Source organism: Chlorocebus sabaeus, chromosome 9 (genome assembly GCF_047675955.1).
Source record: "Chlorocebus sabaeus isolate Y175 chromosome 9, mChlSab1.0.hap1, whole genome shotgun sequence".
Classification (NCBI taxonomy): domain Eukaryota; kingdom Metazoa; phylum Chordata; class Mammalia; order Primates; family Cercopithecidae; genus Chlorocebus; species Chlorocebus sabaeus.
The window spans coordinates 97,745,029-97,772,857 of record NC_132912.1 but is presented as its reverse complement, the minus strand read 5'-3'; the positions used below and the strand labels follow the sequence as shown (position 1 = coordinate 97,772,857).

At 36.2% G+C, this 27,829-nt stretch overlaps 1 protein-coding gene across 1 annotated transcript; it reads left to right on the top strand.

Annotated features, from left to right (window-relative positions):
- LOC103216308 (cytochrome P450 2C20-like) lies at positions 1 to 27,274 on the top strand. The gene is made up of 9 exons (XM_007963643.3): positions 1 to 216; positions 1,450 to 1,612; positions 1,774 to 1,923; positions 4,164 to 4,324; positions 5,833 to 6,009; positions 17,413 to 17,554; positions 20,765 to 20,952; positions 24,016 to 24,157; positions 26,184 to 27,274. Exons 1-9 carry the CDS (start codon positions 49 to 51, stop codon positions 26,363 to 26,365), a joined length of 1,473 nt encoding a protein of 490 aa, XP_007961834.3. The 5' UTR covers positions 1 to 48; the 3' UTR covers positions 26,366 to 27,274.
- Positions 27,275 to 27,829: the final 555 nt, after the last annotated feature.

The following is a 27,829-nucleotide window of genomic DNA, read 5'->3' as shown; positions in this document are numbered from 1 at the left end:
CCTTGCGGTGCAAGCTGCCAGTTGTCTTAGTAAGAAGAGAAGGCTTCAATGGATCCTTTTGTGGTCCTGGTGCTCTGTCTCTCCTGCTTGCTCCTCCTTTCACTCTGGAGACAGAATTCTGGGAGAGGGAAGCTCCCTCCTGGCCCCACTCCTCTCCCTATTATTGGAAATATCCTACAGTTAGATATTAGGAATATCAGCAAATCTTTCAGCAATGTAAGTATGCTTTATATTCCTCCAGTGACTTGAAAAGGGTAAGTTCTTTGACTTCTATTTTTAAATAAAATATATTCCTGGTACCACACTATTAAAATGGATCACTGTAAAACAAAATACTCCCTGCAAACTTTGATATTTCTCTTGTCTTTTCCATTCTGTCATTGTGGGAAATAGTGGGATGAGTTAATGTATTTTGTGAGTGGAGAAACATTTTGGTCAGTATATGGTAGAATCAAATCAATATAGTGGAAAAAGTTTGGAGTGATGGTTCTCTTTTTTGCTTCATACCACTTTGCTCTAATTTTTGGCTGAAGGTAAATTGTAAGGAAAGTGTATGAGTTTAAAGTTGTTATCCAATAAGTCATCTATTCTATTAATCATGTGTTTTATTCAGAATTGCTATGAAAATTGAAGTTCTCTGAAGAATAAATTAATGCTTAATGTGAAGGCAACAGCTATGGGTTCAGGATCAACATAAGTAGATGAAAGAAAGACATATTCAGTCAGGGACCAATTGATGGTAACAGAGTTCTTTTGAATTCTGCATAAAACTGCCATCTGTGGCTAAGGTTACTGGAGGATGGAAGACATTGTTCTTCCAGCAGATGCTGAATGTCCTGTTTCTGTCTCTGTGGTGCTTACTTTTTCTGTATTGGCAGTAGCAGCAGTTAGAAACTTGACTTGGTATTAGAATCACCTGGAGTGCCTTATAAAATATGGATTACTAGTGTTCATCACAGGACTACTGAGTCAGAATCCTTACTGTTGGAGCCTTCCAGGTGACACTAAAATTGTCAGCTGGGTATTGGTCTCAAGGTGGACACGGGGCACTGATAAATTGCTCAAGCATCAGAGTTTAAATTAGCAGAAGTTCCAGTTTGGAGCTTCTATAGACTACCTGTGGGACTCTGAAAATGAATTTGGAGTTCTCCTGACCTCCGTTTCTTTATTTATAAAACAGGGCAAATAAATGTGCTGAATGTGTTAAAGTGAGGATGAACCGTGACTTGTGCACCAATTGCCTGGGTCATTACATGGCATGTCACAGGCCATCTAAAATGGCAGCTATAGCAATCACCATCACATTTATGTATAAAATTCAGAAATATCAAATCTGTGTGTAATAAATATAAACATTAAACTATACAATGATAATATCAGTCTGAATCATGCATAATATTTGAACCAAACAGCCACTTATTTTGCTGCTATTTGCATCTCCTTTCCCAGTTCTCAAAACTCTATGGCCCTGTGTTCACTGTGTATTTTGGCCTAAAGCCCACTGTGGTTTTGCATGGATATGAAGCTCTGAAGGAAGCCCTGATTGATCATGGAGAGGAGTTTTCTGGGAGAGGTGCTTTGCCACTAATTGAAAGAAGTCAGAAAGGGCATGGTAAGTGTGCAGGTGCCTGTGTCAGCATTGGTAATTAGGGTTAGGAGGATGAAAAGCAGAGACTTGAAGGCAGAGCTTAGCCCATCTGCATGGCTGTTGAGTTTCATCTTCATCTTCTTTACCTGAGAATCCCCTCCTAGTTTCTGTTCTTTTTTTGTTAGGAATCATTTTCAGCACTGGAAAGAGATGGAAAGAGATGCGGCGTTTCTCTCTTTTGACCTTGCGAAATTTTGGGATGGGTAAGAGAAGCATTGAGGACTGCGTTCAAAAGGAAGCCCGCTGTATTGTGGAGGAGTTGAGAAAAACCAACGGTGAGTGACTCTACTGTGCATCACTGACCTTAACAGTCAGCTCTCTTTACTAAGGATGTCCTTGGTACATTTCAAGGATGGTCAGATCTTCATTGAGCATCCTGGTTGTCAGCCCCCGAGTGGTGGAGGGAGGTTTAAAGCAGAGAGAAAAGGGAGCTTGTGTGTGTCTTTGTGGGTGTACAGGCATGATAATGTACACAGTGTGGGTATAAAAGGTCATTTAATCCTGTTTTTTCCTCAATTTTGTTTCCTTGTTTTCAAATTAGAAATCATAAATGCAGGTCTTCAGTTCATTTTTGAAAAGCATTAAACAGCAATGTTTACCCTATAGCATAAACCTGGGTTCCAGCTTTCAGAACATTTCACCAGAAAATACTTGGCTAGTGAACATGGTGGGAATTACCCCATCACATCCTTATGGAACATGAACCAAGTGACATGTGCTTTCATTTAACTGAACTTTATTCATATGGTCAAACTCACTGACATGTCTGGGGATTTCTCCCAGGTCCATGCCTATAGTTTTGGCCAGTGGTGATACTATGTATGGTTTTACCTGTTTAATTGTATCTCAGTGCAGTTCTCAGTTGTTATTTCTCAGGAAATACGGTATTATTTGGAAAATATCAGGATTAATTATTTTTTATTAACCATTACTTATTGTAGCAATTTATAAATTTTGAGTAAGCATATGCTATGGTATGTTTCAGCAAAATATATAAATACCAATTTATAAATGATCTGTTTAAGTATTATGAATAACTCTTTATTCTGTTTTTCTTAAATGTAATAAGGCTCTGCTTTCAGTTTTGCTTATCTTTTCCTCTTGTTTATTGGATTTTAGCTTGGACATTTATGGTAATTCCTTTCCTCCCCGTGCCAACTCTACTTACCTATGAGGGGCATGTCACAGTGAATCTGAATATCAGCTAGGATTCCAAATTAACTTTTAAAAAATTATCTCTTCTAAGCGCAGTGAATGGAAAGACTGAAAATCAAATTTTACCTCAGTAAACACATAAACACATGCACACATACAATCCTCAAGGCTTCTGAAATTACCCTCCATGCCCTCAGCTAAAATAAACCTTTTTCTGAAAGCTTAGAACACTGTTATGTTTACAGGAACCCAGCTTGAAAGCAGCTAACTCAACAGGTTTCCTGTTGTTTAATGTCCTTCCATTTATTTAGAACACTTTCAATTTACTTCACCTTATTTAGGATATATAGATGTGAATTTGGGAACTCTTTACATATAAAGTTTATTCATCACTTGATTACAACAATTTCACTTAGAGAACCCCCCCTACTAAAAAAGAAAACCTTTCTTATAATTTAATTTATTTACCCATAAAATGATATACTTACTCTAACATATGGTGAAAATTTAAAAATTTATTAAAACATGCTTATCTTGATGGCTATATGGAACAATGTCCCAGAATCCTCAAGAGTGGTTTTGTCCAAATGAATTAAATTTGGAGCATGACTGGGAATAATAAACAATAGTTCCTAAGAAATGAAATTCATTGTTTTAAACATTGAAATAAGAAATAAAAAGTCTCCATTATCAGTTTACTTTTACTTTTTGTTTGCCTTACTGGGATTTATGTTGAAATAAAAAGTTTTCATTTTATTTTTTATTTTTTGGATAATAAAATCACTTTCATGTTTATAGTTCATTTATATTAGTTTTTCTTCTCATATAACATGGACGTATTCTGCTTTTTGCATTTTTTTTTCTTCAACCACGTGAATTCACCCACAGTCTCTCTAACTTTAGCTCCTCTTTACTAATGTAACACAATTCTTTTAGCTATTTATTATGTATAAAAAGTTTCTAGGTCCTCAACTTTTCTCTCCCTTTGTGCTTTATTGTCCACGGGCATTGCAGACAGATGTGATTCTGCTTGAAAAACGCAATTAGAGTTTTTCGAACGTCTTCTTTTAATTCCAAAATAGCGGATACCTTGGGTTATAAGGGTTTAAATAAAGGCAGTGGGTGTGAATTGCCACATGTGAAATGCCAGTCTTTAACGATCTAGGTTGTTATACTCCACTCAGATTTCAGGTAAAACTGATGCGCTGATTTCACACATGCTGATTTTTATTTTTGAGGTGCAAGAGGAATTTGTCAGGAATTGCTTACAATTTCTAAATTTCCTTTACATCTTAACAAACGCATATCTTAAAATTATTTATATTTTAATTGAATTTTAAAGTTGTTTCCAATCCTTTAGCCTCACCCTGTGATCCCACTTTCATCCTGGGCTGTGCTCCCTGCAATGTGATCTGCTCCATCGTTTTCCAAAATCGATTTCAGTATGAAGATAAGAATTTTCTTACCTTAATGGAAAGATTCAATGAGAACTTCAGGATTGCAAGCACCCCATGGATCCAGGTGAGGTCAGGATTTTATCTTCCCAAAAAATCACTCTCTTTTCTTTTAAGTCCAAAATTCTGTGTGAACTAATCCTTGAAGTGCATGTTTGAACGCCACAGTCCTCCCCAGAAATTCAAGTAAACATCTGGGAAAGATGACTGAGCCTTTCATTTTACACAAAGACACTTAATGCCTGAATATTGGCCTGGCTTTCAAGTCTGTTAGCTTCCCGACTCGTGGCTTTCCTGCTAAACCCCAAAGCCGTGTTTCTGTACTTTGATGACCGCCCAAAAGCATGCCCACGTCATTCCATGGACATCTGGGCCCTTTCTGAAGGCTTCCATTACTCACTAGTTTCGTCCTCCAGTTCACACTTAGAGACCTCTTCACCATACTCTTGGCAGAAATATCCTAATTTGGGAAGGGAATATCTCCTTCAAGAAGAAAGAAAAAGCCGGGTGCGGTGGCTCACGCCTGTAATCCCAGCACTTTGGGAGGCAGAGGCAGGCGGATCGCGAGGTCAGGAAATCGAGACCATCCTGGCTAACAAGGTGAAACCCATCTCTACTAAAAATACAAAAATTAGCCGGGCACAGTGGCGGACGCCTGTCGTGCCAACTACTCAGGAGGCGGCTGAGGCAAGAGAATGGTGTGAGCCCAGGAGAGAGAGCTTGCAGTGAGCCGAGATTGCACCACGGCACTCCAGCCTGGGCAACAGAGCGAGACTCTGTCTCAAGAAAAAAAAAAAAAAAAAAAAAAAAATATATATATATATATATATATGTATATATATATGTATATATAGAGAGGTGACCCTAGAAGCTACCAGAAAACACTGAGTAGGGCAGGGGTGTTTGGTGCTCCATTTGGGATCCTGGCTGATGAGGTAACTGGATTAGGAATGACAAAATAATTGGCTTTATAGTGTATGAACCAGAAACAAACATCCCAATTTTACCCTGTGCTGAGTTAGCATGCCCTAGGCTCTGCCTGAATAATAATTGTGTGATCGTACGGAAGTCACTTAACTGCTTAGGTGTACAGTTGGGATTCAAGGTATCTTTGAGCGCCTCTAATTTCTAAAATACTTGTTCCATTTTTGAGGCTGCTATGTGGAAATGAAAATAGCAGGGACTATCTTTGTGCTCCAGTCACGTTGACCAAACTCCCTTAACATTGGTGTCATCTACTAAATGTGAATCATAGTACTTTATACCGTCTTATATTTCAAGGTTGTAGGCAAGAATTGTTGTAAAAATGAGAAAATTAACATAAAGATACTTTTATTCAATAAAAATAATGTATTATATAGAAAATAACTCTCATCTTCTATTCTCTGGTCAGAATTTTCTCCCTCAAATCTTTCTGTGAGTAGAGAGAACTGCTGTATATTTACAATAAAAATTTACCCATTAAGATCTATACCATATATTATTTATGTTTATAGCTATAATTTCTAATCAGGACTTGGTATATGGTACATATGTCTTTATGATGTGTTTATATTTAATCATTTTTTTTTTTAGGTTTGCAATATTTTTCCTTTTCTCATCGATTACTTCCCAGGGACTCACAACAAATTCCTTAAAAATGGTGCTTTTACAAAAAGTTATATTTTGGAGAAAGTAAAAGAACACCAAGAATCACTGGACATTAACAATCCTCGGGACTTTATTGATTGCTTCCTGATTAAAATGGAGCAGGTAAGACGTTTGCAACAGATCAGCATTTTGATTTCTTTTCCATTTCGTGCTTCATTAAATCCTTCTCTAATTATTAGGAATGTTTAAATGGTCAGACCCATAATGCTTGATTAGCATTTTAAGAATATATAGTATTTATGTGTCTGCAGTAAACATCATGGAAAACATAAGATTATCAAATGGCTAGAATACATTGACATTCTTCTTCAAAAAAAAATAATCTACCAGAGGAGAATAGAATGGACACTGCAGCCAAAGGGAAGCAATTACAAATGAGGTAGCAAATATAAAATATTACCATAAATTGAATATGGGCATTATCATTACACATAATGTATGTGAGAATGGAAAAGAATGGCTTAACCAAGATGGACTTCCTGAATGTCCCATAGATTGAAATATACCTTAAATTATTTACAGTAAGGAACAGGGGAGAGGTTTCAGATGGGTTGAGTAGTTTGTGGAGAGGTATATGGTAAGAAAGAGTAGGTGGATGGAACAGAGAAACCTGAATTTGGTGCAACCTAAAGTGAATTTGCACCAATAAGGAGTTAGAGGTTGGTGTCTCTCAGGTAACCTGTAAGCATGAATCCTATTGTCACTGTACTGTTTATTGAACAAACTCTTTTTGTTCCTACTGAATTGTCTTGGCAATCTTACCAAACACCAATTGATTATAAAGGGGAAAGTTTGTTTGTGGGCTCCCAATTCGTCCCAATTGATCTATTTCTGTCCTTATGCTGGTAATACATCATTTTGAAATCTTAATTACTATAGCTGAATTACTATACTGAATTACTATAGGTAAATTACTATAGCTACATCTTAAATGCAATAGCTTGATACCATAGTATCAAGTTTTAAAACCAAGAAATGAGAGTCCTCAAAGTTTGTTCTTTTATTTTTTTCATTTTTATTTGTATTTTTACTTTTCTTTTGAGATGGAGTCTCGCTCTATTGCCAGCCTGGAGTGCAGTGGCATAATCCTGGCTCACTGCAACTTCTGACTCCCAGGTTCAAGTGCTTTTCCTGCCTCAGCCTCCCGAGTAGCTGGGACTACAGATCCACACCACCACGCCCAGCTAATATTTGTATTTTTAGTAGAAACAGGATTTCACCACGTTGGCCAGGATGGTCTCGATCTCTTGACCTTGTGATTGGCCTGCCTCTGCCTCCCAAAGTGCTGGGATTAGAGGCATGTGCCACCACACCCGGCCAAGTTTGTTCTTTTGAAGACTATTTGGTTTATTTTGGGTTTGTTGAGTCTCCACATGAATTTTAAGATAGGCTTGTTCATTTCCCCAAAGAATTCAGTTGGGATTTTGACAAGAATTGCATTAAATCTGTAGATTGATTCAATGAATTATGACATTTAAAGATTGAGGTGGAATTCACAATCCATACATTATCCAATTTAAAGTGTATACTTTATTGGTATTTAATGTAATCACAATGCTGTGCAATTAACAACTCTCTTTACTTTCAAAACTTATCACTCTGTAAAAATATACCATAGTCATTAAATGATCACATCTCATTCCCACCTCATCATGTAGTAAATAGTAATCTGCTTTCTGTCTCTATGGATTTCCCTATTGCTAGCATATGTGACCTTTGTTTCCGACTTCTTTCACTTACCATAATGACATGGAGGCTCCAAAAAGTTGTAGCATATGTCAGCATTTTTGTTTTTTTGTGGCTTATATTCCATTATACATGTACACATAACAACAATTTGTTAATTATTCATCTATTGGTGTATATTTGTGTTATTTTCATCTTATGGCTCTTATAAATAATGCTGCTATGTGTATTTGTTATAAGTTTCTTCATGGACATACTTTCATTGTCCTTGGGTATAGTCCTAGGAGTGTTAATTCTGGGTCATGTGGTAATTTTATGTCTAATTTTTTGACAAGCAATTAACATTTCTAAACTGAATGCACCATTTTACAATCCCACTGGCAATATTTGAGGGTTCCTATTTTTCTATCTGTTAATATTTTTTAATTTTACAGTATTTTGTGTCAGTGCAAAGTGGAATTTCATTGTGATTTTGACTTATATATACTTAATGCCCAATGAAAATGAACATCGTTTCATATATTTTTTCCTATTTTCATATGTCCTTTATAGAAATGTTATTCGCATCCTTTGTGCATTCTTTAATTGAGTTGCTTATAATTTTATTGTTGAACTGTAAGAATTATTTGTGCATTCTGAACATTAAATCCCTATGTATGTATGATAAGAAAAATAGTTTCTTCCATTCTGTAGGTTGTGATTTCACATTCTTAATTATGTTCTTTGATATACAAACATTTTATTTTTATTATTTTATTTATTTTGTTTGTTTCCTTTTTTCTCTGTTTTTTGATTTGATGTACAAAAACATTTTACTTTTCTAAAGTCCAGTTTATCTATTTAATCTTTTGTTGCTTTAGTGTCAAATCTATGAATTCATTGCCACATCTGAAGGCATTAATATTTACCCCTATGTTTTATTCTAAGAATTTTATAGTTTTAACTCATATTTGAGTTTTTCATCCACTTTCAGTTATATTTTGCATATGGAATGAGGTAGGAGTCTAACTTCATTCTTTTGCATTTGGTTATCAAATTGTTGCAGCACTGTTTGTTGAAGAAACTCTTCCTTTAGATTGAATGGTCTTGGGATGCTTGTTGAAAATGAACTGGCTATTGATGTTTACAGTTATGTTTGGGATTTAAATTTTATTCCATTGTTCTTCTCTTTCCTTGTGCCAGTACCACACTGTTTTCATGTTTACATTTATGTTTGGGATTTTGCCTTTTAGATGTTTATATTTATGTTGGGATTTAAATTTTATTCCATTAATCTTGTCTTTCCTTATGCCAGTACCACACTGCTTTCACTAATATAGCTTTGTTTCGAAGTTTTCAAGTTGGAAATTGATTCCAGTCCCTGTAGTTGCATATAAATTCTGGATTGGCTTTCCCATTTCTGCAAAACAGGCCATTAGAATTTTAATAGTCATTACACTGAATCTTTACATTACTTTGGGGAGCATTGCCATCTTAACAATCTTATGTCTTTCAACCCTAGAGTATGAGTTTTTTTATTATTTAGATATTTTTATATTGTTTTAGGCAACGTTTGATTATTTTCAGTGTGAGAATCTTTCACCTCCTTGTTTATAGATTTTTAGAGCTTTCATTCGTTTGCATGCTATTGCAAATGTAATTATTTCCTTGATTTCATTTTCAGATTGTTCATTGCTGGGGCACAGCTGAGTTTTGCATTGATCTTATACTCTGAGATTTTGCCTAAAACATTTATGATATGGTTTGTCTGTGTCCCCACCCAAATCTCATCTTGAATTATAGTTCCCATATTCCCCACATGTGGTGGGAGGGACCTGGAAGGAGGTAACTGAATCATGGGAGCAGTTTCCCCCATGATATTTCCATGATAGTGAGTAAGTTCTCTTGAGATCTCATGGTGTTATAAGGGGTTTCCCCCTTTGCTCAGCTCTCATTCTTCTCCTTCCTGCTGCCTTGGGAAGAAGGACATAAACATATCCTCTTGCTTTCCCTTCCACCATGACTGTAAGTTTCCTGAGGCATCGCTAGCCAATTAAACCTCTTTTCTTTATAAATTACCAAGTCTCAGATATGTTTTTATTAGCAGCATGAGAATGGACTAATATAACTTATTAGCTCTAGTTTTTTTGTGTGAATTGTATGGACTTATCTTTATATAGAATCCTGTTATCTTTAAATAGAAATAGTTTTACATCTTCCTTTGTTATCTAAATGCCTTTTATATCTTTTGGTTGCCTAATTGTTCTGGTTTGGACTTTAAGTACTACGCTGAATAGTAGTGGTGAAAGTGTATACATTTTTTTTTTCCTCCCTGATTTTAGGGCATAAACTTTTAGACTTTCACAATTTAGTATGAAGTACCTTTGGAGTTTTTATAAATATATTTTATTATGATAATGAATTTTCCTTGTGTTCATAGTTTTTGGGTGATTTTACCCTGAAGAGTGTTGAATTTTGTTCTATGCTTTTTCTGCTTCTCTTGAGATAATCATATTACCATTTTTTTCCTTTCATGCTAATAATGTGATGTATTAAAGTGATTGATTTTCTTGTTGAACCACTCTTGCATTTCTGGTATAGATTCTACTTTGTCATGATGTATAAGCCTTAAACATTTTTAAAAAGTGTGTCAAAATATGCATAACATACAAGTTGCTATATCAGACATTTTAAATGCATAATTTAGGGACATTAAGTACATTCACATTGTTTTACAACCATCACCTCTATTTCCAGAATTACTTCATCTTGCAAAATAGAAACTCTATACCCAATGTACAATTTCTCCCTCCTCCCAGCCCCTAGCAACCATTCTAACAAACCAAAACATCCTGTTTTCTGTGTCTATGAATTTAACTGTTTTAGGTACTTCATAAAAATCAAATCATACGGTATTTGTCTTTTGTGACTGGACTTTTTCACATAGCATGATAACTGCATAGGTCATTTATGCTACCACTCTACCATAAAAAGAATAAAATAATGTCTTTTGTGGCAACTTGGATGGAATTGGAGGCTATTATACCAAGTGAAGTAACTCAAGAATGAAAAATCAAATACTGCATGTTCTCACTTATAATATGTCTTATTTTTTCATTCACTCTTAAGTTAATGGGCACTTAAATTTACTCCATATCTTTGCAATTGTAAATTGTGTTGCAATAAACAGGCATGTGCAGGGGTCTTTTTGATATAATGACTTCTTTTCCTTTGGGTAGATAACCAAGAGTGGGGTTCCTGGATTGAATAATAGATCTACTTTTGGTTGTCTGAGAAATTTCTATACTGTTTTCCATAGAGGTTATACTAATTTACATTCCCACCAGCAGTGTATAAGTGTTCCTTTTCTCTGTACCTACACCAACGTCTATTGTTTTTTTGACTTTTTAATAATGGTCATTCTGACTAGGGTAAATGTGGTACTTCATTGTCATTTTAATTTGCATTTCCCTGGTTACTGGTGATGCTGAACTTCAAAAAAATTAATATGTTTGTTTGCCATTTGTATATCTTCTATTGAGAAATATCTGTTCATGCCATTTGCCCAGTTTTTTCTTTCTTTCTTTTTATTTTTTTTCCTGAGACACGGTATACTCTGTTGCCCAGGCTGAAGTACAGTGGTTTGCTCACAGCTCACTGCAGCCTCAATCTTTGGGGCTCAAATGATCCTTCCACTCCCTCAGCTTCCTGAGCAGCTCAGACTACAGCCATGTGCCACTATATCCCACTAAATTTTTTCTTTTTTCTTTTTGTAGATATAAAGGTTCACCATATTGCCCAGGCTGGTCTCGAACTCCTGGGCTCACGTGCTCCTTCTGCCTTGGCATCCCAGCATTCTGGGATGATAGGAGTGAGCTGCTGTGACTTGCCTGTCTACTTTTTCTTGGGATTATTTGTTTTTTTCTTGTTGATTTGTTTGAGTTTCTTGTAGATTTTGGATATTAGATTTTTGTTGGAGGTATACTTTGCAGATATTTTTTTCTATTCTACAAGTTGTCTAGTTATTCTGCTCATAGTTGCTTTTGCTGTGTGGAAGTTCTTTTAGTTAATTAAGTCCCATTGTCAGTTGTTGTTATTGTTGAAATTGCTTAAATTATTAGCCTAGGCCAATGTCTGGAAGAGTTTTTCATAGGTTTTCATCCAGAATTTTTATGGTCTCAAGTCTTAGATTTGATATTTTAATCCATCTTGAGTTAATTTTTGTTTATAGATAGGCATTCAATTTCATTCTTCTACATGTTCCCCTGGGTAACATAAGCCAACTACAAATCTCATAGCTACCACTGACGCTGGCTGTCTTTTGCAAGTACCACCTACTGGCCAGAGGCCAATACACACAGCCCATTACAACATCTGCTGACACAATAGCACAGCTTTTGGGAAGGAAAAATATTTTGTGTGACCTCAGCTAACACCATTATTCACATCTCCCCAGCTGGACAGGAAGTCTTGAGCCTGTTCACATGCCTAGTACATTACTACTACAGCTGACATTTGAGAAAACCACCACACTACGGCTATTTATTAACAAGGAAACCTCACAGAGTGTCTGTTAGTCCTCTGCCAATCTCATCAGAGGTTGTGCTTGCACCTGCTGCTAGGGGACCAGGGGACAGGTCAGCTTGGTCCTGCTCTGCCCAACATTGCTCTTCTCTGGAGCTAAGAACAGAGCCAAGCCACTGCACATCCCACAGATCTGTCCACAGCTTGAGGCATCATAGTGCTTCTCCAGTTGGCTGACAACAGATGTCAGTGACCGATTCTCTGCAGAATGGAGAACCAAAATTACAGGTGAATAATCATAGCCCAGATGGAGTAAGGGGAGAGTAATGGAACCTAGCAGAGAGATCATTGGAAGGATCTACAACATACACAAAGAGAAAGTAATAAGAAGCTGGCGGATATCAAACTGTGAGAGGATTTGTAATCCATAGAAGGGTAAATAAGAAATAATAAGGATTATAAAAGATTACTATAAACAATTGTACACCAATAAATTAGATGACCTAAATAAAGAGAGGCTTTAGTGGTAATATCCCTGCTCTCATTTTTGAGTTTAGTTATTGGTGTCTTCTCTTTTTCTTTTTATTTAGTCTGTCTTGCTAGACATTTGTCAATTTTGTTGATCTTTTCAGAGAACCAATATTTGGTGTCATTGTTTGTTGTATTGCCAGAATCTATTGGACTTAATTCTCTTTTTTCATTTATCTCTGCTTCCATTTATTGTCTTTGAGTTTAGTTTGATATTCTTTTGCTAGTTCCTAGGTTGTAAAGTTATGTTGATTCAAGCACTTGTTTCTTTTTAAATGTAGATGTCTACTGCTGTAAATTTTCTTCCAAGAACTTCTTTTGTTGTGTATCATTATTTTGATAATTTAGTGTTTATTTTCATTTATCTCTCAATATTTTCTAATTTCCCTAATAATTTTTTTTCTTTAACACACTGGTTGTTAAACACCATGTTGTTTGATATTTAATTTTCTTCCTGTTACTGATTTCTAAGTCCATTATGTTGTGGCTTGAGAAGATATTTTGTATGATTTTGGTCTTAAAAATTATTCAAAAGTGTTTATACTCTACCTGGAGAAAGTTGCACTTGAGAAGTTGTATATACTACTGTTGTTGAATAAAATATTCTCTATATGTTTGTCAGGTATAGTAATATCTAGTGTTGTTCAAGTCTTCTGTTTCCCATTAATCTTTTTTCTAGATGTTTTATTAGTGAAAATTTGGTACTGAAATTTCTCACTATTTTTGTGTGAAATCTATCTGTCCCTTCAATGCTGCCAAATTTTGTGTCACATATTTTGGATGTGTATTGATTGGTGCACACACATTAATAATTTTATATCTTTGTGATGAATTCATCCTTGATTCCAACAGAAAATACCTTTATTTGCTTATCTTAAGAATTTTAGCATAAAATCTTTTTGTGGTGTTAATATAGCCATTCCATCTTGCTTCAGCCAAAATTTGCATGGAAAATAGTTTTCTATTTTTTGCTTTCAGGATTATTGTTTCTTTTGGTATAAGGTGAGCCTCTTATAGACAGCATATAACTTTCTATTAAAGAGCCCATTCCTTCCAGACCTGTATTTTAAATGGCAAATTCAGTCATGCTATGTGCCCTTAGTATTTCCATTTACAATGAAAGTGATAAGCTACATCAAAGGACTTACTTCTGCTATAATGCTATTTTAAATTTGTTTTGTATCTTTATTTTTCCCTCAATTTCCACAATATTGCCCTATTTTTGTCTGATCATTTTTTATCTACTGAAACTTTTGATTCCTTCTTGACTTCTTTCCTGGTATATTTTGTTTCTTTTGTAGTAGTTTCCCTGAAAATTTCTGTTATATCATTCCTTGTACATCATTTTCTTCAGCTCTCTGAGGAAATGTTAGATATTTAAAGGTTTTTTTAGTAAGTCCAATGTCTGGGCTTCCTCTGGGATGGTTTCTGTCAAATTCCTTTTTTAGTTGCTAATGCACTATATTACTTGATTCTTTATATGCTACGTAATTTTTGTTGAGAAGTAGACATTTCACATATTGTAAGGCATTAAACCTGAAAATAAGATGTTTTCATCGTCTAGCCATTGCTGATGTTGCTTGATGAATGCTTCAGTCATCAATTTGTTTAGTGACTTTTCCAAACTATTATTGCAAAGACTGTATTTTTTGTCTTATGTGATCGCTTAAGTCATTGTACTGTTATTTCTACAGTCAGGTAATGATCTGACAAAGGTTTTCTTAAGTCCCTGGATTAAGCATCAAAAGGACAGAAAATAAAAGAGAAAAGTTTTTTCTGTTTAATTCATCACATGTAATGTCACTGGGGAAGTCGCTGGAGCCCGTGGGGATTGAAACATTGGCCAGCCTCTGTACTATTTCATCAGCAATCAAACAATACAACCCCGATTTTTGAAGGAAAATGTTTCTATTGTCCAGTTTGGAACCAAGAAACTGCACCGGCCACACAGTACACTGTTCCCCAAATTGCCATGTAACAGCTATAAGGGATGTTAGCCTCTCTGAAAGATGCCAAATTTACTGAAACTTACCAGTTGCTTTCTTTATCCCTTACTTCCCTGGGTGCCACAATTGTTTGACTAGGCTTTAGAGTCCCAAAATAATTTCTTCAGACAGATTATGCAGGGTCAATGGTTGCTTTAGTGCAGCCATTGATTCCTGAACTTCCCAATAATTATGACATTACCCCAGTAATGCCACCATAAGAATATTAGCATTTCAATCTATGAAATAAATATCCTTCCATGTATTTAGATTTTCTTAATTTCTTCAAACATTGTTTTGTATAGTCTAGCTTAATTATTATAGGCGATGTGCATATTACCTGAAAATCTCCAAATTCACTTCAACAGAATTGACATATTAATATTAGTTTATGAGCATAATGCTTTTCTTACTAAAAGTAATTTTTTTGAGACATAATCTGGCTCTGTTGCCAGGTTGGAGTGCAGTGGTATGATCTTGGTTCCCTGCAGCTTCTGCCTCTTGGGTTCAAGTGATTACCCTTCCTCAGCCTCCTGAGTAGCTGGGATTACAGGTGCCTGCCACCATGCCTGGGTATTTAAAAAAAATGTAGAAATGGGGTTTCACCATATTGGCCAGGCTGATCTTGAACTCCTGACCTTGAGTGATCCACCTGCCTCAGCCTCCTAAAATGCTGTGATTACAGGCGTGAGCCACTGTGCCTGGCCCTGACTTAAAAGTAACTTTATCTTCATGAGTTTAGAAAACTGTGAAGCTGTTGGTACCAAGGGAGATGACTATCTTTGTCTAGCAAGTATAGGTTTTGAGAGTATTTGTTTTATCTTAATGGTGTTTATTACGTAATATTAGGCATGTCACATGTCACCTGTAGATTATAAAAATATTATCAAATTAAGGCTGGCCTAGGGATTGGTTAGAAAATAATATGTTGGTATATTTATGATTCCCTGTACTCAATATTAAAGACTGCCTCTTTATTGTCAATTCTGTGTCATATCATCTCAGTCCTAAAAGAAACTACTTATCTTTGCCAATTACTTTCTCTATCTTGACTTTCAACTAATGAGCACTTCATTCAGTTAGTCCCTTAGCCTTGGCATCTATCTGCATTATCCCTACTGTCTTCTTCTTTACCCTTTATGGGCAGGTGGTGCCTCAAATCTCTGTCTTAATGATTGCCATTTCTCTTCACTTTTTATATTCCTATTCGTTTCTGAACTTGTTCCCTAGAAAAAGTTGCAGGTTGCCTTCTATCTGGATTATAATTTTGCTGTCCTAATCTTGTCTTTGTGAATTGTGTCCCTTTCACTATATTTCATTCTAGGTTTTGTCATCACATTAGTGTTTACACACAATTTTAGCTTCATAATGAGTCTCTAGGCAATATTGAGCCTATGTAAATTTTTGACAGAAGAAGACAATTGCAAACTCATGATTCAGGCTTGTAACACCTTCCATGATATGAACCTAAATTACCTATTTCTATTAACTAAAATTATATTCATTTACTAATAAGAAAAAATAGTAAATAATGGCTTAACTAAACAGTGGATTTCTTTATCTCAAATACAAATAGTTTTATGGTGGGTCAAACTAGAAATAATATGGTATTCCTGAAGCATCATAGAGCCAAATGTTTTATATTATTTTCACCATATTTAGTATTGAAGCTGTATTAACCCATTCTTGCATTGCTATAAAGAAATATCCGATACTGGATCATTTATAAAGAGAAGAGTTTTAACAGACTTATGGTTTCATAGATTGTACAGGAAGCATGGCAGCATCTGCTTGGCTTCTGGGGAGGCCTCAGGAAGCTTGCAATTATGGCAGAAGGTGAAGGGGAAGCAGGCATGTCTTACATAGCTGGAACAGAGAGAAAAAGGGGAGGTGCCACACGGTTTTAAACAACCAGATCTTATGTCAACTCACTCACTATTGTGACATAGTACCAAGCGAGAAATCTGCCTCCATGATCCAATCACTTCCCACCAGGTCCTACCTTCAACATTGGGGATTACAATTCAACATGACATTTGGGTAGGAACGCAGATCCAAATCATATAAGAAGCCTTCATTTTTATGATTAAGTAGTCATGTCCCAAGATGATGTTTATCCTAACACCTCCTTCACATCTGTCTCTTGAGTAAGAAGGAGTAAATAGAAGAAGACTCATACTATGGTTTGAATGTATCCCCTCAAGTTCATGTGTAAAAACTGAGTGCCAGTTTATTAGGTGGAGCCTAATAAAATTGTTTGGCCTTCTCTGGCTCACTCACTTACTCTTCCATGCCTTTCTACCTTTTGCCATGTAATGACACAGCATGAAGGCCATTGCCAGAGGCCAGTGCAATGCTCCTGACCTTCCCAGGCTTCAGAACCATGAAAAATAAATTTATTTTCTTTATAAAGTTCCTAGTCTGTAATATTCTGTTATATAACACAAATTGTACAAAGACAGTGCACCAAAATGCTTCTGCATATATATATTTGGAAAAATAATATGATGTGTGGCTAACCTAAGCAGCAAAGAGTTTCATGAATGGAATTCATGGGCAAGCTGGGAAAACAGGGCAGGAAATGAAGTTTGGGTCAACTGATACACTGTTTCTGCCATACCATACCATACCATACCATACCATACCATACCATACCATACCATACCGTACCATTGTTTTGTCTAATACTGTACTCTCCAGTCTCTTTTTTTGTCTAATTTTATAACATGAGTTTCAAAAAATCCAGTGTAATTAAATATGCTGGCACATAATTTGTCAGATAATTGCATGAAATTATTTCTAGGAAAAGGACAACCAACAGTCTGAATTCACTGTTGAAAACTTGGTTAGCACTGTATTTGACCTATTTGTTGCTGGAACACACACAACAAGCACCACTCTGAGATATGGACTCCTGCTCCTTCTGAAGCACCCAGAGGTCACAGGTAGGACCACAGATGATGAACAAAGTGAATTTCAGAACAATGCTGAGAAGATGGTGCCAGTGTCCTCCACCCTGTTTCTCTTAAAGAAGCTTCATTTTTTAAACTTCTCTGTCACTAGCTGTAATCAGTCTAAATTTAATGACATGATTAAGAAAGACGTCTTTGCACAATGGAGGAGGAGACTGAGAGCAGTAAAATAGTGTGGCAGTAGCAAAAGCAATAGAGCTCTGGTGGTGTCAGGATTTCAGTGGAGGTAATTTGTAGTAAGCAGAGCCAGCATAAATTGGCCTGAGACTGATGTTGGTTTTACTACAGAAGTCCACTTTGAACAGTAGGTACATTATTGAAGATATCCTTTTCTCATTCTTTTTTTAATTCCATGCTCTAATGCTCGGGTAAGAAAATGAAAACTCTCTTTCCTGAAGCAAAAGTGGAAATCCTATCATTTTAGTGAGACTTCCTGAGGTAAATTTCAGTCTAGGAAGTAATCTAAAAAGTTAGACTAATAAAAAAGGTGTTTTGGGCCGGGTGCAGTGGCTCACGCTTGTAATCCCAGAACTTTGGGAGGCTGAGGTGAGCAGATCACTTGAGGTTGGGAGTTTGAGACCAGAAACCCCGTCTCTACTAAAAATACAAAATTAGCTGGGCATGGTGGCGCATGTCTGTAATCCGAGCTATTCGGGACACTGAGACAGGGGAATCACTTGAACCCGGGAGGCGGAGGTTGCAGTGAGCCAAGATCGTGCTGTTGCACTCCAACCTGGGCAACAAGAGCGAAACTCCATCTCAAAAAAAAAATAAAAAATAAAAAACAAAATAAAAAAAAAAGAAAAGTGTTTTCATTTAGGCAGAGGATGCACTTAAGGAATTTTATTATTCCAGAAGTATGTTTCATAAAACTGGTGTTTGCCAAAATAGGAATTTTTTGAAGGAGAGTTAATAATTTTATCTTTTGCAGGCAACTTTTATTTAGAATTTAGAATTTACCTCTAGAGTAAATTCCACCTTTCTTTAGAATTTATATTTAAAGAGTTTCGGTTTTGCAGTAGATAACATACTTTTTCTCCCTGTGTCAGGATGTCACTGAAATTTCAATAACCTAATTAGAAATCAGAATTAGCCTTTTAATAAAAAGTGAGAAGAACAGGCGAGAGCCAACTAGTCTTTGACAAATTTCTGAAACACAGCGAGCAGTTAGAGGGGTGATAATGAACTCAGCACAGAGGATGAAGTTGTAACTTAACTTCAATATCAGAAGTTAACTGATAAATGTTAGAAGAGGACAATTTATCACAAGGAAACACTAATCTGTATCACTACAATACCATAGGGTTCAGTATAGGAGGTATCGAGGGTCAGAGAAGGTAGGAAGTGAGGTTGAAAAAGGAGGCTCTCTCACCCAGGTTTCCTCCACAGCTCCTTTTTTCAGGTAACTGATTTCCCCCCACAGGAAAAGGGAGGCTCGTTCTCTAGAGTAACTGAGCCTAAGAAGCTCTGTACTCAGGGACGCTAGGCAGCGACAGGAAAGTGTGAGGTGTAGGGCTCAAAAGAAAGGTACAGAAAGGGTTTCCTCCTTGAATTCAGGGACTCAAATTGTTCACCCTCTTCCTTCTTGAAATTTATCAGCCAGATGTATTCTTCAGAGAGGAAACAACTCCCCAAATACAAAGGTCTAGGAAAGACCTCTGTATTTTGGTATCTGAATATCACCTCATCCACAAATGTTCACTAGAGGGAATGAAACAAAAACATCCACTCCAAGACAGGGGGTCATGGAATTTCAGAACACCAGGATTAAAGGGAAAATCAAAACCTTTCAGAGAGATATATCAGGTCATATATAAATGATTAACATTCAGACAGTACCAGAATTCTCAAGCATAAGTATTACCTTGTATATTAATAGAAAAAGGCTATTTTGAGACTTGAATGTTTGCCACAAACTTTACCCTTTCTTTAATAATACAGGTTGTGTTCCATCCAAATGTCAGAAACCATGTCAGAAGTCATGAGCTCCAGGAATTAGGAAATCTCATGTAGGAGAATGAGAGTGTCAGGGAGGCTGCTTGGCACCAGGCCTAGAAAACAACCACTTCCGAATGGACCAGGTGGATAACACAGGTGTGGGAGGAGACATCAAGGACCAAAGAGAGGAGAGCAACAGTCTGAGGTTTCTCTATGATTTGTAAATTATTACTAGGAGTTTGAAACATCTGCCTGAGCATTTGGAAACAATTCTAACTTGAAAATGGAAAACTATGATTTATGTAAAAAGACACTGTTAAATCCAAGAAAGTACCAAGTACGAAATGTAATCATATTATCATTGTCTTACCAAGAAAGAGTAAATATGTAGTAGAAATATGTAAAGAATGAATATTGATATAACCAGAAATTATGGCCTAAGGTATTCTGGTAAATAGAGGGAGGAGAATTGTGTGTGTGTTTATGTGTATATGTGTGTGTGTGTACATATCAGTTTGTGGATGTGTGTCTATATATGGGGTGAAGACAGAGATGAAAATTATTATCTCCCATACCAGTAAACCATTAAATATTGTCTAAAAATTGTTAAGGAAAACAATAGAAACAGAGAGTCATCATTTAGAAATATAAATATAAATTTCAGAAGAAAGTGCTAGCATGCTCAGAGTGGCCACATTTGGGAAGTGTAAGAATGAAGAGAGTACCACAGCTAATCGCACACCTCCTTCCTACACAAACACACAAAAACACATACATATATATATATAAATTCATTCAAAATTACAGTTTTGAATTCTTCAAAATTCAAACCGAATTGTTCGAATTTCAAATGCAATTTGAATTGTTCAAAATTAAACTGTTCAAAATTAGTTTAATTTTGAACCCCATATATTATGTTGGTATACATGTAATACTGAATTTCTGTTTTTCTTTTTGTGAGCACTGTAATTTCTTGACTTATGTTGTTTATTTTTGAAATAACTTATGTTTTTATGAATTGTCATGTATACTAATTTATAGGAGCGTGCTTATGCATTGTGATGCTTACTTTGTAGGAGACTGGTATGTAGCCATACTCTGGCAATTCTCTATATGGTTCTGGGCATGTAATCGTGTTTGTAATGCTGTTGGGACCCCTACCTGATGGCTTATGAGCCATTCACTGCTATGACAAATGTGCCACATATCTTCTTTCTTCATCAGCTCTTACTTGTGTCTTATCAGCTAAAGTCCAGGAAGAGATTGACCGTGTAATTGGCAGACACAGGAGCCCCTGCATGCAGGACAGAAGCCACATGCCTTACACGGATGCTGTATTGCATGAGATCCAGAGATACATTGACCTTATCCCCAATGGCTTGCTTCATACAGTGACCTCTGACATTAAATTCAGAAACTACCTCATCCCTAAGGTAAGCTTGTTTCTCCTACATCGTACTTCTGTGCTTTTGAAATTCTCAAATTCCCAGTGTGGTTCCAATCCTCTACCAACACAAGATGAGAGAAGTACAAAGCTTATACATGTGGTGGCTTGATGGACTTTCTGCTATTTCTTTTGGGACTATATTTATAAAATTGTATAATATATATCTTTAATATTGTTTGGGCTACTCTGTGTTTATACTTTCAAATAATTGTTGAAAATATTGGTGTCAATTTCCCAAACACTCTTTTGGGATTTTTATCAGGATTACATTAAATCTACAGTTCAATTTGGAAAGACCATCTTAATGTGTTGAAACTTTCAATTCATGAATATGATTATGCTCTCAATTTATTGGCTTTCTTCTATTTTCTCAGTAATGTTTAGTTTTCAGTGCACTGACTTGCAACTCTTCTGCTGAATTTTTCCTAGATAAATAATGTTTTGTTGTTTTTATAAATAAAGTGCCTTTTTCATTTCTTTGTACCCAGTATTTGGAAATATATTTTATCATTCTGATGACATTATATCTAGCACCTTTGCTAAATTTACTAATCATCACAAACTACTAATCATTTTTTGTCTGCAGATGCATTTGGAATTTCCATGTACCTTATTCTGCTACCTGGGTTAATATTTATTTTATTTATTTACTATTTTCCAGTTCTTGTGTCCTTAATTTATCTTTATTGCATTATTGCACTGGCTAGGATATTCAGAATAGTGTTAAACAGAACAGAATAGTGTTGAACAGAATTGATGATAGAAGTCATCTTTGTTTCATTTCTGATCTGCAGGGAGGGGTGGAGGTTTAATGTTTCACTATTGAGAATGGTGCTTTCAGTAGATTTTGGTAGATATTCCTTATCAGATTAGGGAAGTTTTCCCTCTTGTCTTATTTGTATATACATTTTTGTGATGAACATGTGTACAATTTTATGAAATTGATTCCCTGAATGTGTTTGTATGATTTTATATATTGGCCTCACTATCCTCACTAAATATACATAAGTATACATGAGCAACTGGATTTAATCTTCTACATACTGTTCAGGACTTCTGTATTTTTATTTACAAGAGAGTTGGTCTTCAGTTCTTCTCCCTCAAAATTTTCTTTTCAGGGTTTTAAAATCAAGGTAATGTTGGGTGCATAAAACTTCTTGAAAATGATTCCGTAATGTGGGTCTGTTTTTGTTGTCTTCCCTTTCTTCTACTTTCTTTTTGTGATCACTCAGTTGTATCCTTGAAATACTTAAAACTTATGGCTAACTACCAGATATTATATATGAAGAAATGCAGAATTTCAGTGGATGTTTATCTTCTTCCAGAATAGATTCATTCCTCTCCCATAGGCAGTCAGAATAACTTACCTCCTGTCCTGATTCAGAACTGATGTGAACACAGTTGAAAATTCACTGCAGATATTAGCTTAGCTCTCTGAGGGTCTACTATCACTGGAATCTTGGGACAAAATTTTGTCTTTTTAGCTCTGTAATGCCTTCTATCATATAGTTTCTGTATTGGTTTATAGTTACAATGCCATAAGCTTACTCTATTCCACTTATTATTATCATTAAATTAAAAATAATATAACTAAAAGTTGTCTTTTCATGGGAAAAACAATGATATTGGTAAGCTTGTCTGGAAAAGAAAGAATTGGCAACTTACTAGGAAGTTTTGCCGCTTGCTCTAATCACCAATTTGTTATAACGGTTCGGGCTTGAATTGTCTCTGTGTTCACTAAAGCACACAACCAAGAGAGACTTTCATTTCTCAATGTTAGGATCTATCTATACCTCAATACTTCAGCATATATGTCCCAAGAACAAAAATTTTATTCTATATAATAATAACAGTATTCACAACCAGGAGTTATTAATATAATAACATTATATTAATTAATATACAGCCTGTATTTAAATTTATCAACTTTTCTAGACTATTTTATGGCTTTTTTTCTTTTGAAATTTGCTATCCAGGCAAGGAACAGCACATAATTCAGCTATCACATGTTTGTAATCTCTTGTAATCAAGGACACTCCCTTTCCCTTCTTTGTTTCCTTTCAGTATCTTGACTTTTTGAAGAGTCTCAGCCAGTAATCATTTAACCAGCAGCCTGTTCCTCAGGTGGCTTTGTGTGACTGTTTCATAGAGCTAGATTCTGGTTGTGATTTTGGCAAGAAAATTACATAGTATTCCACTGAATGTTATTGGTCAGGTGGGGGCATATAATATTACATATGCCATTGTAGGTTATTCTAAGTCTCTCGTTTAATAAGGTGGTGATTGCTAGAGCTCTTTATTGCAGAGGTTCTGCTTTTTTTGTAGGTCATTAATAAAAATCTGTGACAGTACTTTAAGACTGTGTGAAAATACTGCTTCCAAAGTATTGGAAGTAGTTTTAGCTTTAATTGATGATCCTTGCCTGACCTGATGATTCTGACCTGAATTGTTAAAAAATAATGATTTTTAAAATTTCATTGTCCCTTCTGTGGATTTAAGTTAGAGTTAATCTGGAATGAATAGCTTCTGCATATTTTTGAATAAAGACAAACAAACTTCATGTTAATGATAAACCCTCAATGGTGTTTACTTCTTACTGTATTTATTGCTGTCATCCTAGAAGATATAATTTTAAAGTAGATTAAATATTTACTTACAGAAGTCCTATTAACAGATACTCTGGAAATTTCCAGCATCAACAGAGATTCCTATTTTAAATCATACTCAACATATGAGATGTGTGAAAACTGAAGTGATGAACTAGAGCAGGAAGTGAGGATACACACCTTTGCCCAAGCTTGATGATAGGGAGAACAAATTCAGAAGCTTGCACCCAAGTGCCCAAGTACTTAAACTTTCAGATATGATTGGGAAACCCTTTAACAACATTCTGCCACTGGCCTTAAACCCATTTCTGTTTATTACTGTGTCTGGGTAGACCTTAGTTTCCTCATCTAAAGGTAAATGCTATTGGACTATGTGATGTCCACTATTTCTTTTCAATTCTGGACTTCTTTATAACTCATATTATCTGTTCTGTTACTTCCAGGGCACAAACATAGTGCCATCACTGACTTCAGTGCTTTACGATGACAAAGAATTTCCCAACCCAGAGGTGTTTGACCCTGGCCACTTTCTGGATGAGAGTGGCAACTTTAAGAAAAGTGAAAACTTCATGCCCTTCTCAGCAGGTAATGGAAATTCATTCCCATCTGTACTTTAGGGAACAAGGTAATTTGGGGGAATCTGTTGGAACATATGTGGCATCTACTCTGGGGCTGGTAGAATTGCTCTTTGTCCATGATCAGGAGCACCACTTCCAATCCTCGTGTGCTCCACCCTCATAATACAACCTCATTATTGGGATAGATTAGTGGGGCTTTGGGGAGTTAACCCCTTTCTTCCCAGTTGAGAACACTGAAGTGTAGGTTGGTTGGATTCTGTCACTAGATACATCACTGAGGTACCCAAGAGCTCCACATAGGAGGTGAGACTCATTTAGACTTTCATCACCTGCCATGAGAAAGATATCTAAGTCTACAACTCCACTGACTATCTTCCACATGGTGTCCCTCACCCCATAGGCTGAACTCTGAGGATACAAGAAATAACCATAAGCACAGAATGGACTATAAAGAGTCTCACTGCCAAGTTAGGGAAGCAGATCATTGTACTTCAGTAGAACTAGGGCTATGAGAGAGGAAATCGCAAGCTTCTGGGGGATAGACAATAGAGGGAGAACCTGCGTGCTTTTTGCTCCTCATGCCTCACAGTGAGGCATAAAATGAGCTAAGCAACATTCTAATAACAGAAATGATGTCTGAGCTGCCTCAAAGGAGACAGAGAAAATGTAAGAGAAGGTATGGCATTTTCCTTTTCCTTTTTACTTTTTTTGTGTGACAGAGTCTCACTCTGTCACTCAGACTGGAGTGCAGTGGTGCAATCTCAGCTCATTGCAACCTCCACCTCCTGGGTTCAGGCAATTCTCATGCCTTAGCCTCCCAAATAGCTGGGACTGCAGGTGCATGCCACCATGCCTGGCTAATGTTTTTGTAGTTTTAGTAGAGACAGGGTTTCACCATGTTGGCCAGGCTGGCCTTGAACTCCTGGCCTCAAGTGTTCCACCCGCCTCTGCCTCCCAAAGTGCTGGAACTACAGGCATGAGCCGCAGCACCCAGCTGGCATTTTCAAGGAGGTAATAAACGACAGGGCAAGACATTCGCTCTAAATAAAGGATGTCAGAACCTTTGCCAAACAACTGTGGGGTTACAGAAACATTGGGAATGTAGTAGGATACTTTGCTGTGATTCCAGACCATCTTGCACTTCCTCCAATCATGATCATGTATCTTGGATGCTGAATTTTCACACCTGCATTTTGTGTGGTGAGTCTCTGGCCATGGAATCTCCTTCTTTTATCCTGTGACCTTTGATGTCTGCTTTATATTTGTCACTGTAGATACCAAGTTGACAAGGTCAGAGACCTCTCTTCAAGAATTCACATTTTTGCACAATAGAAAAATAAATAAATAGGGAATAATGATTATATGTGATCCATGCTTCAATGAAAACATTAATATGACATTGTGGAAACCTAGGCAGTGTAAGATATTATTACTTGAGGGGACTGTAAAGAGTGTAAAGAGGAAATGAAACTTGACCTATGTTCTGAGTGCAGCATAACCAAGGTACACCTTGACCAAAAGGAACAATATGATGTAAAACTTGAACTTCATGGTGCGTTGTGGATTGATAAAGTGTGTGTATGGCTAAAGCTGAGAGTAGAGGGTGTGAAGGGTTGGAGGAAAGATCATGGAATATCAGGCTTGGAACAGGAAACAAGTGTTTCTATAAAGGCTGATGGAAACTCAAAATATCAAAACAGCTGTTATAATGTGGGAATGCCTAATGAAGTGCTTGTTATGGAGCTGACACTCAAGGAATATTTGTTGAATGGAGGGTGCCTATTAAGATCAGAAGCTAGAAAGATAGCAAGTATGTTCATTCTTTATTCATTTGTCCGTACAAACATCCATACATCCATCTGTTTCATGCATTCACCCACTCATCTATCCATCCATCCTTCCGTTTATCTATCTATCCACTCAATCATTTATCAGATATTTACTACATATTCTATTTGTGCAAGTCATAAACAGATTGTCATAGTCACAGTTACACACAAGGAGTAACTACAATCTCTGTTTATTATTTTCAGGAAAACGGATTTGTGTTGGAGAAGGACTTGCCCGCATGGAGCTATTTTTATTCCTGACTACCATTTTACAGAACTTTAACCTGAAATCTCTTACTGATTTAAAGGCCCTCAATGCCACTCCCACTGCCAAAGGACTTGTTTCTATGCTACCTTCATACCAGATCTGCTTCATTCCTGTCTGAAGAAGGTTAAGTCACCTGGCTACTGATCTTTTGTCACCTGCAAGTCTTTTTTTATTTTTTTAAAATCAGGGAGAGTTCCAATATTAGGGATATCTTTTCTGACCTCTAATCACATTTTCCCATTCCCTGAAGATGCACTGAACATCCGATCTTCATTAAGGAGACTTGCTTGGGTCATTGCATAAATATATCTGCTATTATTAATATTCTGTATTACTTTTATTGACTGCCATACATACTAATAATTTGTGCTGAGTTTTTAATGTTTTTGTTATAAAACAGAGAAAAATGATTACCATATCATAATTCAGATTCATTTCTTCTGTGAATATTCTAAATGGAAAGTGTTACTAATTGCTAGCTCATTCTCAGATTTTTCCTCTTTTGTCCATAATGCAAGAAAGAAATGAAACAGAATATCAGCCATGCTGTCCCTCATAATGATAAGCATAGAGGGACAAAGGGAAAGAGGGTAGGGAAGCTTTCTTGGCTGCGTGTTATCTAGAGTTTCTCAAGGTTTGGATTTGAGAAAGAAGGTCTGTCAAAGAGCAAAACTAACCTTTAGGGAAATATTAAAAGGATAAGTGATAGGTAGGAATGAACATTAAGTGTCAGAATTCATGCCCTTACTTAGGTGTTACTGTCCACACTAAATACAAATTTGAAATATTATTTTTACTTCATGTTTCCAACTTAGAATCAAGTATAAATATATGCTCTCAAATTGCTACTCATGTGTTCTGAATGTTATTCTTCTCTCCCCAAACAAGAACAAGATCTCCGCAAAGCCTCAGTAGATTATATTATTTTTCTAACTTATACCTCGTTGTTTTACACTTATCATTAATGTGATGATAATTTAATTCCATGGCCCTGAAGTGATTAGCCTCATTTTATCTCCAAAATATACACAATTGAACATCTAACACACATCAAATTCTAGTCATCCATTCCCATTCCTTCTATCTTCTTTTTTTTTTTTTTTTTTTTTTTTTTAGGAGGCTTTTTTTTTTTTTTTTTAATTTATTTATTATTATTAAACTTCAAGTTGTAGGGTACATGTGCACAACGTGCAGGTTTGCTACATATGTATACTTGTGCCATGTTGGTGTGCTGCACCCATCAACTCGTCATTTACATCAGGTATAACTCCCAATGCAATCCCTCCCCCCTCCCCCCTCCCCATGATAGGCCCCGGTGTGTGATGTTCCCCTTCCCGAGTCCAAGTGATCTCATTGTTCAGTTCCCACCTACGAGTGAGAACATGCGGTGTTTGGTTTTCTGTTCTTGTGATAGTTTGCTAAGAATGATGGTTTCCAGCTGCATCCATGTCCCTACAAAGGACACAAACTCATCCTTTTTTATGGCTGCATAGTATTCCATGGTGTATATGTGCCACATTTTCTTAATCCAATCTGTCACTGATGGACATGTGGGTTGATTCCAAGTCTTTGCTATTGTGAA

Bases quoted from the DNA above. Each gene is read 5' to 3' on its own strand.
- LOC103216308 (XM_007963643.3), top strand. From the start codon at position 49: ATGGATCCTTTTGTGGTCCTGGTGCTCTGTCTCTCCTGCTTGCTCCTC. The intron at 6,010-17,412 runs GTAAGACGTTTG...AATTATTTCTAG, and splicing joins TCCTGATTAAAATGGAGCAG to GAAAAGGACAACCAACAGTC. The intron at 17,555-20,764 runs GTAGGACCACAG...GTGTCTTATCAG, and splicing joins GAAGCACCCAGAGGTCACAG to CTAAAGTCCAGGAAGAGATT.